The sequence below is a fragment of the Haematobia irritans genome, chromosome 3 (genome assembly GCF_050003625.1).
Source record: "Haematobia irritans isolate KBUSLIRL chromosome 3, ASM5000362v1, whole genome shotgun sequence".
Taxonomy (NCBI): Eukaryota; Metazoa; Arthropoda; class Insecta; order Diptera; family Muscidae; genus Haematobia; species Haematobia irritans.
This window is the reverse complement of record NC_134399.1, coordinates 172,559,124-172,577,477: the sequence shown is the minus strand read 5'-3', so window position 1 is coordinate 172,577,477 and position 18,354 is coordinate 172,559,124. Positions and strand designations below refer to the sequence as shown.

Genomic DNA, 18,354 nt, shown 5'->3' with positions numbered 1-18,354 from the left:
GTCAAAATTTTATTTCTATAGAAAATTTTGTCAAAATTTTATTGCTGTAGAAAATTTTGTCAAAATTTTATTTCTATAGAAAATTTTGTCAAAATTTTACTACTATACAAAATTTTGTCAAGATTTTATTTTTATAGAAAATTTTGTCAACATTTTTTTTGTATAGAAAATTTTATCAAATTTTTTTTACTATACAAAATGTTGTCAAGATTTTATTTCTATAGAAAATTTTTGTCAAAATTTTATTTCTATAGAAAATTTTGTCAAAATGTTATTGCTTTAGAAAATTTTGTCAAAATTTTATTTCTATAGAAAATCTTGTCAAAATTTTATTGCTTTAGAAAATTTTATTTCTATAGAAAATTTTGTCGAAATATACGTATTTTATTGGCATTTTATTGTTTAATATATATCCCGTATGGACTAACTTACAATTGAAAAGACGGTATTAAGAAGTTTTAAGATACCTTGCCATCGGCAGATGTTACCGCAACCCAAGTAATTCGATTGTGCATAACAGTCCTTAGTACAAGTTTCTATGTAATCCATGGTGGATGGTACATAAGATTCGGCCTAGCCGAACTTACGGCTGTATATACTTGTTTATACTACGGGCTCTAAATCCGTCACCGATGAGAGGTTTTCGAATAGTTGATGAGTCAACGTCAATGTTTAAATCATTCCTTTTTTACTTAGAAGTGATAAATAGATCTTTTTTTACACATCGATCGTATAATACTTCTCTTTACAGTAGGTGTAATTTTTGGTTTTCTACCACGGATTTTATTCTTGGCAAACCATTTATTGTCATTTTCGACCATCGTTTTATAAATACCGAGCATTTGAGCACATTTTCTGTGAATTTCCCTAAAATACGAGTAGTTTCACATCCATAGAAACAGAATTCTGGGCCCACTCCAAACATAATTTTGTGCACGTTTTTGCTGGCCCCCGTTACTGTAAGGCAGGGTAAAAAATGTGTTTCAGATGAAGTGTAATCAAATTTTATTATGATTAAACGGCCTCCTAAAATATGAATCATTTTCTTATACCCATGGACGAAAATAATGTTTTAGATAATTCTTGTATACATTTATCCATTCAAAAAAAAGTGACCTGTAGTTTTAATTAAGATAAACAGCACTATCGGTGGGTGAACAATTTCCATAACTGATATTTGCATACGTCAATAATGAACCTTTGGCTAAGTACTCTTGAGCCGACTAATGTTACACCATTAAACAATAATGCTACGAGACATACATATAAAAACCGAATTTATTTCCTCTTTTTATACCCTCCACCATAGGGGGGGGGGGGGGGGTTGTATATTAACTTTGTCATTCCGTTTGTAACACATCGAAATATTGCTCTAAGACCCCATAAAGTATATATATTCTGGGTCGTGGTGAAATTCGGAGTCGATCTGAGCATGTCCGTCCGTCCGTCCGTCCGGTAACTTCCGAACGAAACAAGCTATCGACTTGAAACTTGGCACAAGTAGTTGTTATTGATGTAGGTCGGATGGTATTGCAAATGGACCATATCGGTCCACTTTTACGTATAGCCCCCATATAAACGGACCCCCAAATTTGGCTTGCGAGGCCTCTAAGAGAAGCAAATTTCATCCGATCCGGCTGAAATTTGGTACATGGTGTAAGTATATGGTCTCTAACAACCATGCAAAAATTGGTCCACATCGGTCCATAATTATATATAGCCCCCATATAAACCAACCCCTGATTTGGCTTGCAGAGCCTCTAAGAGAAGCAAATTTCATCCGATCTGGCTGAAATTTGGTACATGGTGTTAGTATATGGTCTCTAACAACCATGCAAAAATTGGTCCACATCGGTCCATAATTATATATATCCCCTATATAAACCGATCCCCCGATTTGGCTTGCGAGGTCTCTAAGAAAAGCAAATTTCATCCGATCCGGCTGAAATTTGGTACATGGTGTTAGTATATGGTCTCTAACAACCATGCAAAAATTGGTCCACATCGGTCCATAATTATATATAGCCCCCATATAAACCGATCACCAGATTTGACCTTCGGAGCCTCTTGGAAGACCAAAATTCATCTGATTCAATTGAAATTTGGTACGTGGTGTTAATATATGGCCTCAAACTCCCATGCAATAATTGGTCGATATCGGTCCATAATTATATATAGGCCCCATATAAACCGATCCCTAGATTTGACCTCCAGAGCCCCTTGTAAGAGCAAAATTCTTCCCATCCGGTTGAAATGTGGTATGTGATGTTAGTATATGGTATCCAACAACCATGCAGGAATTGGTTCCTATCAGTCCATTATTATATATAGCTCCCATATAAACCGATCCCCAGATTTGACCTCCGGTGCCTATTGAAGAAGCAAAATTCATCCGATCTGCTTGAAATTTGGTACGTGGTGGTAGTATATGATATTTAACAACCATGCCAAAAGTGGTCCATATCAGTCCATAATCATATATAACCGCCATATAAACCGGTCCCGAGATTTGGTTTTGGAGCCTCTTGGAGGAGCACATTTCATCCGAGTCAGTTGAATATGTCTATAGTTATATATAGCCCTCAGATAAATCGATCCCCAATCACACAAAAATTGGTCCATATCAAGTTCATAATTCTATATAGCCCCCATATAAGCGTCCCCCATATTTCAATTCTGGCTCTCTACGTACCGTGCAAAAAGTCCATATCGATTCCTAATTATTTGTAGACCTACCTATACATAACTTTTTTGTCTAATATATACCACGTATGGACTAACTCACAATTTAGAAAACGATGTTAAGAAGTTTTAAGATACCACAATCCAAGTAATTCGATTGTGGATAACAGTCTTTCGTAGAAGTTTCTACGCAATCCATGGTGGAGGGTACATAAGATTCGGCCTGGCCGAACTTACGGCCGTATATACTTGTTGTTTTTTTTTTTAATAAATAAGGATACTTTTAAGACACAATTCTCTTTTACATTTTAATTTTGCGTACTTAACTCTAGTAAAAAAAATTAATTTATTCGTTTTTTTAATGTTTTGCTTCATGTTCTATCAAAGCCCTTTAAAAGCGTGTAAGCGACAACATAATTTTTTCAAATTCAGACTCGACTTCAAGTAGAAATTAAATATGTTATGCTTCAAATACAAAGCGTCTTTAAAATAAAGTATTGAAAAATATTTCCTAATTTTTAACGTTTTTTTTTTGCTTTGTAGTAAATATATAAAATGTCAACAACGAGTTCATTTAATTTTTTCAGAATTATTAAAGCCAAGTTGACCTTAGTCAAACGAAATGCATTTTACAAATTTGCATACTATTTAAATTTCCATAATAATTCTGTCGGGTAGTTTAATTCATGTTTAATTGGCCACCACTAGGTCGATATGATTATTGTCAATAAGCAATTTAGAATTATTCGGCTATTTTAAATATAATCAATTAAATAGTTTTTATCAATATTCAATTGCAAGCTAAAAACAAAAAAAAATTAATCTTCTTTCAAATTTAATCAATACAAAAAGTATTTAATTAAAATACGGGTGGATCAATTGAAACTCCTCATTGTGCTATTGATAACCAGTGGGAAAGGTGTTGCCTTCAACCAATTCCAAAACCGTCCTAGTCGAAGTGTAAATTCAAATCAAATTTGGTATCCTTAATATTTGGGATACTTTAAAGTGATTAATTGGACTTGCACAACAAAATGGCGTAAGTCAAATAATGATATGTGTAAAAAAAAATAATAAAAAACATTATTCAACATCGGATACCGAAAATATGTGAAAACTATAATTAAATTAAAAAAAAGTTTTAAATAAAATTTTATGAAAAAAAAAATTATTACGCAGTGTTATAAATATATATTGATATGAATATATATCAACATATTAATAGAACGCAGTTAGTAATCACAAATTATTAAAAAACAAATGGTGGGCGTTTATGTCAACAAAATTGCAAAACTACTCAATGGAACTATAAAAGGATTCATGAAAAAGAAATTACGAAAAGAAAAAAAAATCGAAAATATGAAAAACTTAAACGTCGATAAAATATCTTCCTCTAAATTACATTTCAAAGTGCAAAAAAAAAAAAATAAAATGCAAAAAAAATCTTATTATAAACTATGTTTTTTATGAAATATACTGCCGAAAAAAGGCCACTGTGAAACATAAACCTTATTTTTTTCACATAAAATAAATACTAAAGTTCAGTGGTTCAATTATAAAATATTCATGTATGAAATTTAAACGAAAATACTTTGAAATTAGTAGAATTGCTGCGAGCAGAAACTGTTCGACCGGAGATGAAATTGAATTAGATAATTTGAGAAAAATTTCCTATAGAAATGAAATTTTTAGAAAATTCGCCAATAGAAATGAAATTTTTAGAAAATTTTCTATAGAAATTAAATTTTGAGAAAATTTCCTATAGAAATAAAATTTTGCAACAAACTTCCTATAGAAATTTTGTCAAAAATTTCCTATATAGGAATGAAATTTTGCAAAAATTTCCTAAGAAATGAATGAGAAAAATTTTCTATTTTTATTTTTAAAACGAAATTTTGGGAAAATTTCCTTTAAAAACGAAATCTTGAGAAAATTTTCCATAGGCATGAAATTTTGAGAAAAATTCCTATAGGAATGAAATTTTAATAAAATTTCCTAAAGAAATAACATTTTGAACATATATTGCATAGAAATTAAATTTTGCAAAATTTTTTTATTTTTATTTTTAAAATGAAATTTTGGAAAAATTTCCTTTAAAAACGAAATCTTGAGAAAATTTTCCATAGGCATGAAATTTTAAGAAAAATTTCTATAGGAATGAAATTTTAATAAAATTTCCTATAGAAATGAAATTTTGGAAAAATTTTTTATTTTTATTTTTAAAACGAACTTTTGGGAAAATTTCCTTTAAAAACGAAATCTTGAGAAAATTTTCCATAGGCATGAAATTTTGAGAAAAATTCCTATAGGAATGAAATTTTAATAAAATTTCCTATAGAAATGAAATTTTGAACATATATTGCATAGAAATGAAATTTTGCAAAATGTCATATAGAACTGAAATTTTGATCAAATTTTCGATAGAAATGAAATTTTGAGAAAATTTTCGATAAAAATGAAATTTTTCAAAAAATGTCCTATTAAAATGAAATTTTGATAAAATTTTCTATAGAAATGAAATTTTGATAAAATTTTCTATAGAAATTAAATTTTGAGAAAAATTTTCATATAGAAATGAAATTTTGACAAAATTTCCCATAGAAATGAAATTTTGCAAAAAAAATCATACAGAAATCCAATTTTTGAAAAATGCCCTATTGAAATGAAATTTTGAGAAAAATTTCCTATAGAAACGAAATTTTTCTAAAATTTCCTAGAGAAATTAAATTTTGTAAAAATTTCCTAGAGAAATTAAAATTTGTAAAAATTTCCTGTAGAAATTAAATTTTGAGAAAATTTTCTATAGAAATGAAATTTTGCAAAAATTTTCTAATTTTAGTTTTAAAACGAAATTTTAAGAAAATTTCCTATAGAAATGAAATTTTGATAAAATTTTCTATAGAAATTAAATTTTGAGAATATTTTCTATAGAAATTAAATTTTGACAAATTTTCCTATAGAAATGAAATTTTGGCAAAATTTCCTATAGAAATGAAATTTTGAGAAAATTTCCTACGGAAATAAAATTTTGCAAAAATGTGCTATACAAATTTTGATAAAATTTTCTATATAAATGAAAGTTTAATAAAATTTTCTATAGAAATTAAATTTTGAGAAAAATTTTCATATAGAAATGAAATTTTGACAAAATTTCCTATAGAAATGAAATTTTGCAAAAAAATCATACAGAAATACAATTTTTGAAAAATGTCCTATAGAAATGAAATTTTGAGAAAAATTTCCTATAGAAACGAAATTTTTCAAAAATTTCGTAGAGAAATTAAATTTTGTAAAAATTTCCTAGAGAAATTAAATTTTGTAAAAATTTCCTAGAGAAATTAAAATTTGTAAATATTTCCTATAGAAATGAAATTTTGAGAAAATTTTCTCTAGAGAAATGAAATTTTGCAAAAATTTTCTAATTTTAGTTTTAAAACGAAATTTTTAGAAAATTTCCTAAGGAAATGAAATTTTACAAAAATTTCCTAAAGAAATTAAATTTTTAGAAAATTTAATATACAAATTAAATTTTGACAAAATTTCCTATAGAAATGAAATTTTCAAAAATTTTCTATTTTTAAAACGAAATTTTGAGAAAATTTTCTAAAAAAAACGAAATTTTGAGAAAATTTCCTACAGGAATTAAATTTTGACCAAATTTCCTTTAGTAATGAAATTTTGTAAAAATATCCTATAAAAATGAAATTTTGAGAAAAGATTCTTATAGAAATGATATTTCTTAATTTGCAATTAATTATTATTCTGTGGCTGTGGAAAAGTTCATTCGCCCGAACTGAAAAATGTACAGTCTAGGCGTGTGTAGATTTGTATCTGGCGTTTTCTTTTCAATGGTTCTATTAATCAAGTTCCTTAATCTAATTTGTCCATATAGCTCGAATAATAATTAATTGTAAATTAAGATATAATGCATTTTGACGTTAATCGCCTGTTTCAGTATCAGGCTAACAAAATAAAATGATATTTTGCAAAAATTTCATTTTTAAAACGAAGTTTTAAGAAAATTTCCTATAAACACGAACTTTTGAAATTAAAATTTTCTATAGAAATTAAAATTTTCTATAGAAAAGAAATTTGAAAAATTTTCTATTTTTAAATTTTGAGAAAACTTTTTATAGGAATGAAATTTTGAGAATATTTCCGCTAGGTATGAAATTTTGACAAAATTTCCTATAGAAATAAAATTTTACGAAAATTTTCTATTTTTAGTTCTAAAAAGAAATTTTGAGAAGATTTTCTATAAAAACGAAAGTTTAAGAAAATTTCATACATGAATGAAATTTTATGAAAATTTCCTATGGGAATGAAAATTTGACAAAATTTCCTATAAGAATGAAAAAAATTAACTCTGCATTTCTATAGAAAATTTTTGGAAAATTTAATGTCCACAGTAAATATTTGCAAAATTTCATTTCCATAGAAAATTTTCTATTTTTAAAACGAAATTTTGAGAAAATTTTCTATAGAAATTAAATTTTCAAAAATTTTGTGTAGAAATGAAATTTTACAAAAATTTCCTTGGGAAAAGAAATTTTGAAAAAATTTCCTTGGGAAATGAAATTTCTATTGAAATTAAATTTTGAGAAAAATTTCCTATAGAAATGAAATTTTACAGAAATTGCCTATAGAAATGAAATTTTACAAAAATTTCCTATAGAAATGAAATTTTACAGAAATTTGCTATAGAAATTAAATTTTACAAAAATTTCAATAGCAATGAAATTTTTTCAAATAATTCTTATAGAAGTTTTCCAAAAATTTCGTAAAGAAATTACATTTTCCTATAGAAATAAAATTTTAAGAAAAATTTCCTATAGAAATGAAATTTTGAGAAAATTTCCTACAGAAACTAAATTTTGACAAAATTTCCTATTTTCTATTTTTATTAAAAAACTAAATTTTGACAATATTTGACAAAAACAAAAACAACAAACAACAAAATTTCCTGTAGAAATGAAATTTTGACAAAATTTCTTATTAAATTTTAAATTTTGCATTTCCATAGAAAATTTTTGCAAAATTTTATTTCCACAGAAAATTTTTGCAAAATTTCATTTCTATAGATAATTGTTGACGAAACTTTGCATTTTTTAATTTGTAACTTTTGTTAATCTCAAATTTGTTAAAACTTGTTTTAGTGGTTGCTGCAAAAAATACGCAGTATTATGGGTCATCTTGGCCTTGGCTGTAGTAGGTTTAACATTAGGTTTGATTTTCGGCCTTAAGGATAAAAATGACGACAATGTAGGAGGTGTTGGCGCAGTTGCTTCAAACGGAGAAGGATGTGCTGACATTGGGGGGTAAGTAATAAGAAAAAAAAAACACATAAAAATACTTTTTCTAAAAAGTTGGATATTTTCAGAAAAATGTTAAAGGAGGGAGGTTCTGCCATAGATGCTGCCATAGCTACTCTACTCTGCGAGGGTGTAATGTTGCCCCACAGTCTTGGGGTGGGAGGTGGTTTTGTGGCTACCATTTATACGAAAGCTACGGGACGAATTGAATCTCTTATAGCTCGTGAAACTGCCCCCGCTGCATCACATCAAGATATGTTCATTGGCAAAGAGATTACCGGAGCCATATCGGCTGCCATACCCGGTGAGATTTATGGCTATTGGCGACTACATGAGAAATATGGTAAATTACCCTGGAGTACCCTATTCGAACCCACTATTGAACTGTGTGTTAAGGGTCACAAGGTTTCCCGCTATTTGGCCAATGTCCTCAATATGAATGGTGATCGTATTCGCAACGAACCTTCAATGGCTGAGATTTTCGTTAACAAATACACCAATGAATTATACAAGGAAGGTGAGACCATGTATCGTCCACAATTGGGTGAAACTTTACGTATTGTAGCAACCGAAGGACCAGAAGTTATGTATCGTGGTGGTCGTATTGGCAAAAAGTTGGTAGAGGATATTCAAAGTATGGGTGGCATTATAACCGAAGAGGATCTCATGAGATATGAGTAAGACTTGAAAGACTTGTGATATTCACTTTTCACCAAATTTAATTTCGGTAACCCCTTTCTTTCAGAGTTCGCTGGGAAGAACCCATTGTGGCCCATTTCACTGGAGGCTATTCCCTGTATACCACACCATTGCCTACTAGTGGTGCTGTGTTGGCTTTCATTTTAAATGTCATGGAACCTTTGTATACCCATCACCATGATGTCTATTGGCAACGTGTGATCGAGACTTTTAAACATGCCTATGGTCACCGCACTAATTTGGGTGACATTCATTATGAGCCTCAAGTGAAAGAGGTCTATGATCAACTCACAAGTTCCTCATTTGCTGCTGAAATTCGTAAATTGATTAAGGATGATACCACTTTTACTGATTTTGCCTATTATGGAGCTAATTTCACTAATGAAGAGGATCATGGAACAGCAAATTTGGTAGTGTTGGCACCAAATGGTGATGCCATCTCGGTTACTAGCACCATCAATGGCCAGTAAGTATAGCGGTTGATGTGTTTTTCTTAATTTCAGACTATGGTTTCCCTAGCGATGAGTGTGAAAATTAAATTAAATTTTTGTTTATGCTCACGAGCTAAAACGCAATAAGCAACATTGCGTTAAAACTACTCATAAAAACAGAGATTACTTGGATCCAAAGACTTTTAATGTCAATTAAGGTTTCGGTATCCCGAAATAAATCTAGGCTATATAAAATTAAATTTAAGATACCGATCTCATTTATCGAATTTTTATTTTCTTTTTGCGATATCAATTTAGCATATACACAGAAAAAAAGGTGTCTTGTTAATTTTAGGACCAGTTTAACTTCCACATAGTTCAAAAAATTTACTGTAATATAGTTCATTTTTCGTAACCACTGCGAAAATTAACTTAGCTAAAGGAAAACTTATAAAAATTCAGTAAATGTTTTTTAGTTCACTAACTACGAAATGGGACGGATTTTTCCTTAAATAAATTTCCAATACAATAGTTAATGCATCGTTGATTGTATTATAAAAAGACATAGGCAATATAAAAATCTTACTACGAAATGTGGACAATTTACTAAGAAAAATTTTTGTATGGAAAAAAATTTTTATAGTAAAAATTAACTTAACCACAGTACCGATTCGTATGGCGGCTTCCTACAGCTTATTTCGGTTTTTACTATAAGTTGGAGTATATTTCCTCACATTGAAAATTTTAGATAAAGTAGAATAAAAAGTAGTTAATTTAATCCTTGACGGGTGTATATAATTTTTTATGGATTCCTCGTAAATTTTGAATATATTTTACCTTATCCTATAGATAGAATACCAACTAATCAATAAACGTGATACTGGAAATTGAAGTGAGAAGAAATTATGAAATTATTGCATCATCTTTTTTTTTTTTGTGTTTGTTATTGCGATGATGTTATGGAATGTGTGTTGTTGGTATCTTTAGTGGTGATAGTTGTTTTGTTGCAATAGCGAGATCAGAAAGGGATCATGTGTGTGTGGAGTTGTTTTTCTTTACATATGTGTCCTTTATGACTATTTGTGTCTTTGAGTTTTATTGGTGCATTCAGTTCTGTTGATGCATTTATGAAGCGCACACGTGGTGCGCTTGCGTGCGGTATTTGTGTTTATTAATAAAAATACATTTATTTCGTAACATTTTAGAAACTGATAAGTGAATGGTGTGATGTTAGAGAAAACAAAAACACTTTATATTGATAAAAAATAAATAACTCTAAAATAAATCACATATTAAGAAACTGTATATTTCTATTAATAATTTAAAATTAGTGCGGTTTTAAATTGGTTTACATAAAAATATTCATAATGAGTGGTAATAAAATGATCTATATTTACTCTACATCTGGATCACAGTACAATTTTTTGAGTCTATATTTTTATGTTATAGCGAGTCCTTAAGGTGTGTACTAAGTTCGAGTTTAGGTGCTAAAATCAGAAATAAATCAGTAAGAAAAGTATAAAATTATACGCCTTCGATGCAAATTTAAATATAACTTGATGGAGAATAGCTCGAAACAAGTTTTTTATAAAGTTTATATTCTTTAAATGGATTACACGATTAAGAACAGAAAATCGTTTTTAAGCTTATGTAGAACGCTGTTTTTTAATTTAATATGATGAATTGTTTTCAAGTTATTCCAATATATATAGCGGAAGTCCCTTAATTTTGAACATAACCGTATATCTCAAAAAGTCGAGCTCTTAAAAAAACAAGTGTAAATTTGGATTCAGCAACCTCAAATTACTAAAAATTTGATATAAATTTTAAATGAACACAAAAACGGTTCAATTTTGTTCCCATGTATTTCTAAAGAAAACTAATCATGAAAAATTGGGATTTTAGCCACTAAACTCGAACTTAATATCCACCATAAATACTAAATGCTATATTGACAAGTGGAAATTATATCTAATTTTATAATATTTTTATTTCATTTATATTCTGAGAAGGATTTCAAAAATGTCCCATTTGTGCATGGATATGATTCCACTAATGTAGTAATTGGATGATTTTTTTCAATGTGGTAAGTTTTTCGTCCATTTGTAATAAAGCCAAAATTTCTATTTATTAAAAATAATTTTCATTTGCAGGATGACAGCAAATCTAAGGTATTTTTTGGAATCTTCTTACTGTTTAATGCTATCTAAGCTGATATCCCTATTGGCTCTAAGAAAATTCTCTTGTAAGTTAAAGATCAAAATACCATAGAATTTGATAATATTTTTATATTTCATATACCTTTTTAACTTCAGAGGCTTATGACGCAAATCCACACAACAAAAACTAGCGAAATCGGTGAAATTGGACAAAAATGAAATGAAAATAGCAACTTATGGCATATATCTTTCATATGGATAGAAAATGGAAATTGATATTAATTAGTTTCATTCTACTAACATAGAATATTACTCTTTTGAAGAAGCAATTACTAACTACGGAAAAGTAACAACATACAGCGTACAAATAAAAACATTTCTTTTATTGTATATCATAAGCCATAGTTTTATGTAATATAATAATAATTTTTTGAAATAAAATACTGGTAGTTATGAAAAATTGTCTTATATTGAACGAAAAACTTCTTAGTTGTATACAGGCTTGTTGTACCTTTAATTCCTAAATTTATTTACTTCTTTGAAAATTATACTGATAAATAGTTTATTTGAAACCAATTTCTAAATATAGGATTCCCAAAAACTTGTTCATTTTTCCGGATAGCAGGAATATTTTGAATGAGTGTAAGTACATTCTTCCCTCAGCGTAGTAAGAATGAACTAAAATACGATGCAATACATAAACTTATTTATAAGAAAATCATGAACTTCTCTAGATGAAAAAAATCTTTGGCGCCAAATCATGGTCATTCTTACTATGGGTTAGTTCATTTTTCGTAAACAATAGTAAACTTTTTTTTCGGTGTATGTACACTCAAAATATTATTTACTTGGATCCAAAGATTATAAATACTTTCCTTAAGTATTTTGGTATTGATTCCTAGCCAAAGATTTCTCTGCTACAAAGTAGTTTTCCTTGACCACAGCTCAATGGTTTTTGGAACAACAACTTAATTTGGACGACTTCCCGAAATTCATCTTAGAGGGCACAGCGACCATACCATCGATAAACACTGTTCCTTGACGGAATATGGTGAATTTTTTACTATTCGGTAGATTGGTAGAATTCTTGAATTTTTGGTAGATTTTACAAAACAAATTTCTATAGAAATAAAATTTTGACAATAAAATTGTCAAAATAAAATCTGGACAAAATTTTCAATGGAAATAAAATTTTTACAAAAGGACAAAATTTTCAATGGAAATAAAATTTTGACAAAAGTTTCTATAGAAATAAAATTTTGACAAAATTTTCTATGGAAATAAAACTTTGACAAAATGTTCTATATAAATAAAAATTTGACAACATTTTCTACAGAAATAAAAATTTGACAAAATTTTCTACAGAAATAAAATTTTGACAAATCTTTTTATAGAAATTAATTTTGACAAAATTTTCTATAGAAATAAAATTTTGACAAAAATTTTCTATTGAAATAAAAGTTTGACAAAATTTTCTATAGAAATAACATTTTGAAAAAATTTTCTATAGAAATAAAATTTTGACAAAATTTTCTATAGAAATAAAATTTTGACAAAATTTTCTATAGAAATAAAATTTTGACGAAATTGTCTATAGAAGTAAAATTTTGTCAAAATTTTCTATAGAAATAAAATTTTGACAAAATTTTCTATAGAGATAAAATTTTGACAAAATTTTCTATAGAAACAAAATTAAAAAAAAATCAGTAGAAATAAAATGTTGACAACATTACCTGTAGAAATAAAATTTTGACAAAAGTTTCTATAGAAATAAAATTTTGACAAAAGCTTCTATAAAAATAAAATTTTGATAAAAGTTTCTATAGAAATAAAATGTTGACAAAATTTTCTATGGAAATAAAATTTGGACAAAAATTTCTATAAAAATAAAATTTTCACAAAATTGTCTATAGAAATAAAATTTTGACGAAATTTTCTGTAGAAATAAATTTTTGAGAAAATTTTCTATAGAAATAAAATTTTGACAAAATTTTCTAAAGAAATAAAATTTTGACAAAATTTTCTATAGAAATAAAATTTTGACAAAATTTTCTATAGAAATAAAATTTTGACTAAATTTTCTATAGAAATAAAATTTTGACTAAATTTTCTATAGAAATCAAATTTTGACTAAATTTTCTATAGAAATAAAATTTTGACAAAATTTTCTATAGAAATAACATTTTGACAAAATTTTCTATAGAAATAAAATTTTCACAAAATTTTTATAGAAATAAAATTTTCACAAAATTTTCTATAGAAATAAAATTTTGACAAAATTTTCTATAGAAATAAAATTTTGACAAAATTTTCTATAGAAATAAAATTTTGACAAAATTTTCTATAGAAATAAAATTTTGACAAAATTTTCTATAGAAATAAAATTTTCACAAAATTTTCTATAGAAATAAAATTTTGACAAAATCTTGTATAGAAATAAAATTTTGACAAAGTTTTCTATAGAAACAAATTTTTAATTTTTAAAATAGCAACAAAAATATGATCGAAAACTTAAAAAGATTTTTTTGTAATTTGGTAGTTTTGTTCTTCAAATTTCATTGGGAATTCAAGGAATATTTATATATCTAAAAATTGTTGCTAATAGGGATCATTCTTTCATTAGAAGAAAAAAAATTAAATAGCCACAAAAATATGAAAAAAAATTGCACAACATTTTCTATAGAAATAATATTTTAACAAAATTTTCTATAGAAATAAAATTTTGACAAAATTTTCTATAGAAATAAAATTTTCACAAAATTTTCTATAGAAATACAATTTGACAAAATTTTCTATACAAATAAAATTTTGACAAACTCCTGTATAGAAATAAAATTTTGACAAAATCCTGTATAGAAATAAAATTTTGACAAAATTTTCTATAGAAATAAAATTTTGACAAAATTTTCTACAGAAAAAAAATTTTTTGACAAAATTTTCTATAGATATAAAATTTTGACAAAATTTTCTATAGAAATAAAATTAAAAAAAAAAAAATTCTATAGAAATAAAACTTTGACAAAATTTTCTATAGAAATAAAATTTTGACAAAATTTTCTGTAGAAATTAAATTTTGACAAAAGTTTCTATAAAATAAAATTTTTACAAATGCTTCTATAGAAATAAAATTTTGACAAAAGTTTCTATAGAAATAAAATGTTGACAAAATTTTCTATGAAAATAAAATTTTGACAAAATTTTCTATAGAAATAAAATTTTCACAAAATTGTCTATAGAAATATAATTTTCACAAAATTTTCTGTAGAAAATTTTGACAAAATTTTCTATAGAAATAAAATTTTGACAACATTTTCTATAAAAATAACAAAATTTTCTATAGAAATAAAAATTTGACTAAATTGTCTATAGAAATAAAATTTTGACAAAATCTTGTATAGAAATAAAATTTTGACAAAGTTTTCTATAGAAAAATTTTTTAATTTTTAAAATAAAATATGATCGAAAACTTAAAAAGATTTTTTTTAATTTGGTAGATTTGTGGGAACATTTTCTTCAAAATTCATTTAGAATTCATGGGATATTTATATATCCAAAAATTGTCTCTAATAGGGATCATTCTTTCATTCGAAGAAAAAAATTTAAATACCCACAAAAATATGATCGAACACTTAAAAAGATTTTTTTTTAATTTGGTAGATTTGTGGGAACATTTTTTTCAAATTAATGCCGCTCGTATGTCAAAACGTTCTGGATTCGTATAACTTCAAAAATGTCAAGATTTACTATGGGTTGTCTGGTTAGGTTGGCAGATTGCAATACTAGAGTTGCCCAATTCCAAAATATAAAATGCACTCCCGTTGTATTGTTCCAAACGTTTTTAACTCGATAGGAACCGGGATAAGCAACGAACTAATTTATTCTTTTTTTCTAATTTTTTCAAAGGAAATTTGAAATAAAGAAATAATATCACATCTGTTGAATTAATGCGAAATCAATGTAGAGGGTGCTTAAAAAATTGACTTCTGCCCTATGACAAGTCATTGCTTCAGAGCTAATTTTACACCAATTCAAAAGAATACTTTCATTACTTGTTTTCCATTTTTTTTTGATAGAATGTTAAAATTTAATTTGGCAGTCTTTAATAAATTACAAATTCATATCTCTTTTTCAGTTTAGGAGCCAAGGTCCGTTCCCGTCAAACTGGTATTATTTTGAACGATGAAATGGATGACTTTTCCACTCCTGGTGTTACCAATACTTATGGAATTCCAGCATCTCCAGCTAATTATATTAAGCCTGGTAAACGTCCAATGTCGTCGACGTGCCCTAGTATTGTTTTGGACAAACATGGTCATGTAAAACTATTGGTAGGAGGAGCTGGTGGATCAAGGATTACAACATCGGTGGCACAGGTATGTATAATACATTCAAGAAAAATCCATGGGAATTTAGAAGCATGAGTTCAACATGGACATGTGTATTAGTGTAAGTCTATCATCATTATATATATTATATTATATATATTATATCATTTTATATATTTTTAAACAGATTTTTTTATAAAGGTCGTTACTTTTTTAAAGCAATAGATATATTCCGTGTTGCCAGTATTGGGGATATTTTTTCGTGAATGGGGACGAAATTTCTGAGTTGGGGACTTGGGGATATGTTGGGGAATTTCCATAAATTTGGGGATTTTTGTGGGGATTTTTTCGAGAAATCGATTTAATCTTTTTTAAAAAAATTTTATTTCTATAGAAAATTTTCTCAATATTTTATTTCTATAGAACATTTTTTCAAAATTTTATTTCTATAGAAAATTTTCTCAAAATTTTATTCCCATCTAGAAAATTTTGTCAAAATTTTTTCCTATGGTGAAATTTTTGTCAAAATTTTATTTCTATAAAAAATTTCTGTAGAAAATTTTGTTAAAATTTTATTCCCATCTAAAAAATTTTGTCAAAATTTTTTTCCTATGTGGAAATTTTTGTCAAAATTTTATTTCTATAGAAAATATTGTCAAAGTTTTATTTCTATAGAAAATTTTGTCAAAAATGTATTTCTATAGAAAATTTTGTCAAAATTTTATTTCCATAGAAAATTTTGTCAAAATTGTATTTCTATGTAGAATATTTTCTCGAAATTTTATTTTTATATAGAAAATTTTGTCAGAAGTTTATTTCTATAGAAAATTTATGAAATACCACTTTGCGAAATCTACCACAACATCAAAAATGCTACCAATGTACCAAACAATAAAAAAATCTACCATTTCTGGTAGAATTCTACCAACTTTGGCAACATGTTACCACCCAATTTTACTACTTGAATATTTAGAAGTAAATTTTTGTTCATAAATATAAGGTGACCGAACTCCCATTTTCATATCTACAGCATCATCAGTCTCTTGGTGTTCTGGTTCGAATTCTTGATCTTATTGCAGCTTGCTGGATTTGATTTTAATTTTTAAAGTACTGATTTAAAAATTAAAATTTTAATTTTAAAGTACTGATTTTCTACAACAGAACCTTTTGCTTTATTTGTTTTTTTTTTTCAAAAAAAACTTGTCAAAAATGTAATGGGGATTTTCGTGAGGAATTTAAGTTTAAATTGGGGATTTTTGGGGACGAAAACATGATAATTTGGTGACAAGAGCCAGAAAAATACTGGCAACACTGGATCTATTGATTCTTACAAACCATTCTCATCCCAAAAAATGAAATGAAATAGTGCGAGAACGAGTTCAATGTTATCTAGAAGGTAGACATTTAATTTTAGTCAACTTTTATATATATATTACGATTTCTTACCTATATAATCAACCTACCAAACATAGAAGTAGTGCAAGAACGGTTCCAAAGTTATCTAAAAGGTAGTCCTTCGCCATTTTATTCACATTATTTTATATAAATTACGAATTTCTCTTCATATAATCACCCGATTAAACATTTTTCCCCCCTATAGACAATTCTCCGTTATTTTGTCTTCAATGAACCCATCGATGTAGCTCTGAATTCTGGACGTATTCATCATCAATTGGCTCCAATGCTGGTGGATGTGGAACCTGAGGTACCCGAAAGTACCGAAGACTATCTCATTAAAGTAGGTCATGATGTCAATTATTTGCCTCACGACAAAGCCTATTCTGCTTTAACGGCTATTGGCCTTAGGACACAAGTGCCTCATCCGGTTTGTGATCGTCGCCGCGTTGGGAGTGCTGTCGTTGTACATCCTAACAAATAATTCGAACAGGTGTTCAAATCTGATTCGTTGTCGTTAAAAAAAATTGTAACAAGAAATTAAACTGGATTGTAATTCGAAATAATTTGTCATATAAGTATTGGAAGTTTTTATTACTTCGTTTATATAATGCAAGAGGGTGATATCTCAAAACCCCAAAACAAAACAAAATATGTTTGTAATTTTTTCAATATCATAAATGAGAATTAGAAATAAAGTTTACTATTATTTATTTAAATTTTACTTTTTTTTTACTGAAAGTGAAACATTTACAAGAAATACTATTCTTTATAGTTAACATAATTGGGAATTATTACCATATTTCCAATTAGCCAAAATGTGTTGCTTGGGAGTTCGATTTTATTCGATTTATTTCTGTCACATAAATAAATTACGGAAACAAAATGTGATTTAATAATTTTTACGATTTCAATAAAAATTTGCTTTATTTTATAATTTGAATAAAAATATTTTTGGTATATGGAGCACTGGACCTTTAGCAAAATTTCCGGTTATATATTTTTGTATAAAGTAACGTCATTTTTTCTGGTGGGATTGCCGAGGGAATTCCTCATTAATATTTTTTTGTTTGAATGGGTGGTAGTATTAGAGAATAGAGAATTAATATAGAGAATTAGTTGACCTGGTATTTGACTTATCATATAATTCTCTTCTACACTTAGGATCCTTAATTAAAGGAAATATATTACATTAAAAAAAAGTTTCCTACACCCTCACAAAAAATCGCTTCTGTAACATATACTCCCAAACATATTTTGCTTCAAGCATATACATTTTTGGGTATTGCCCAAACATTTATATGTTTGATCTCTACCAATATATAATATGTTTGAAAGCATATTGGTCTAA

General features: G+C 27.1%; 1 protein-coding gene and 1 long non-coding RNA gene across 2 annotated transcripts; both read left to right on the top strand.

The window, feature by feature from the left end:
* The first annotated feature begins 3,716 nt into the window (after positions 1-3,716).
* LOC142231284 (scoloptoxin SSD14) lies at positions 3,717-17,714 on the top strand. The gene is made up of 6 exons (XM_075301898.1): positions 3,717-3,721; positions 7,839-8,000; positions 8,063-8,671; positions 8,740-9,159; positions 15,416-15,656; positions 17,209-17,714. Exons 1-6 carry the CDS (start codon positions 3,717-3,719, stop codon positions 17,485-17,487), a joined length of 1,716 nt encoding a protein of 571 aa, XP_075158013.1. The 3' UTR covers positions 17,488-17,714.
* LOC142228689 (uncharacterized) lies at positions 10,263-11,743 on the top strand. Its single transcript, XR_012720246.1, has 4 exons — positions 10,263-10,498; positions 11,137-11,210; positions 11,278-11,369; positions 11,440-11,743. It is a non-coding gene; the product is annotated as an uncharacterized LOC142228689 (long non-coding RNA).
* Positions 17,715-18,354: the final 640 nt, after the last annotated feature.

Coding starts and splice junctions, on each gene's coding strand:
- LOC142231284 (XM_075301898.1), top strand. Junction 8,001..8,062: donor GGATGTGCTGACATTGGGGG/GTAAGTAATAAG, acceptor GGATATTTTCAG/AAAAATGTTAAAGGAGGGAG. Junction 8,672..8,739: donor GAGGATCTCATGAGATATGA/GTAAGACTTGAA, acceptor CCTTTCTTTCAG/AGTTCGCTGGGAAGAACCCA.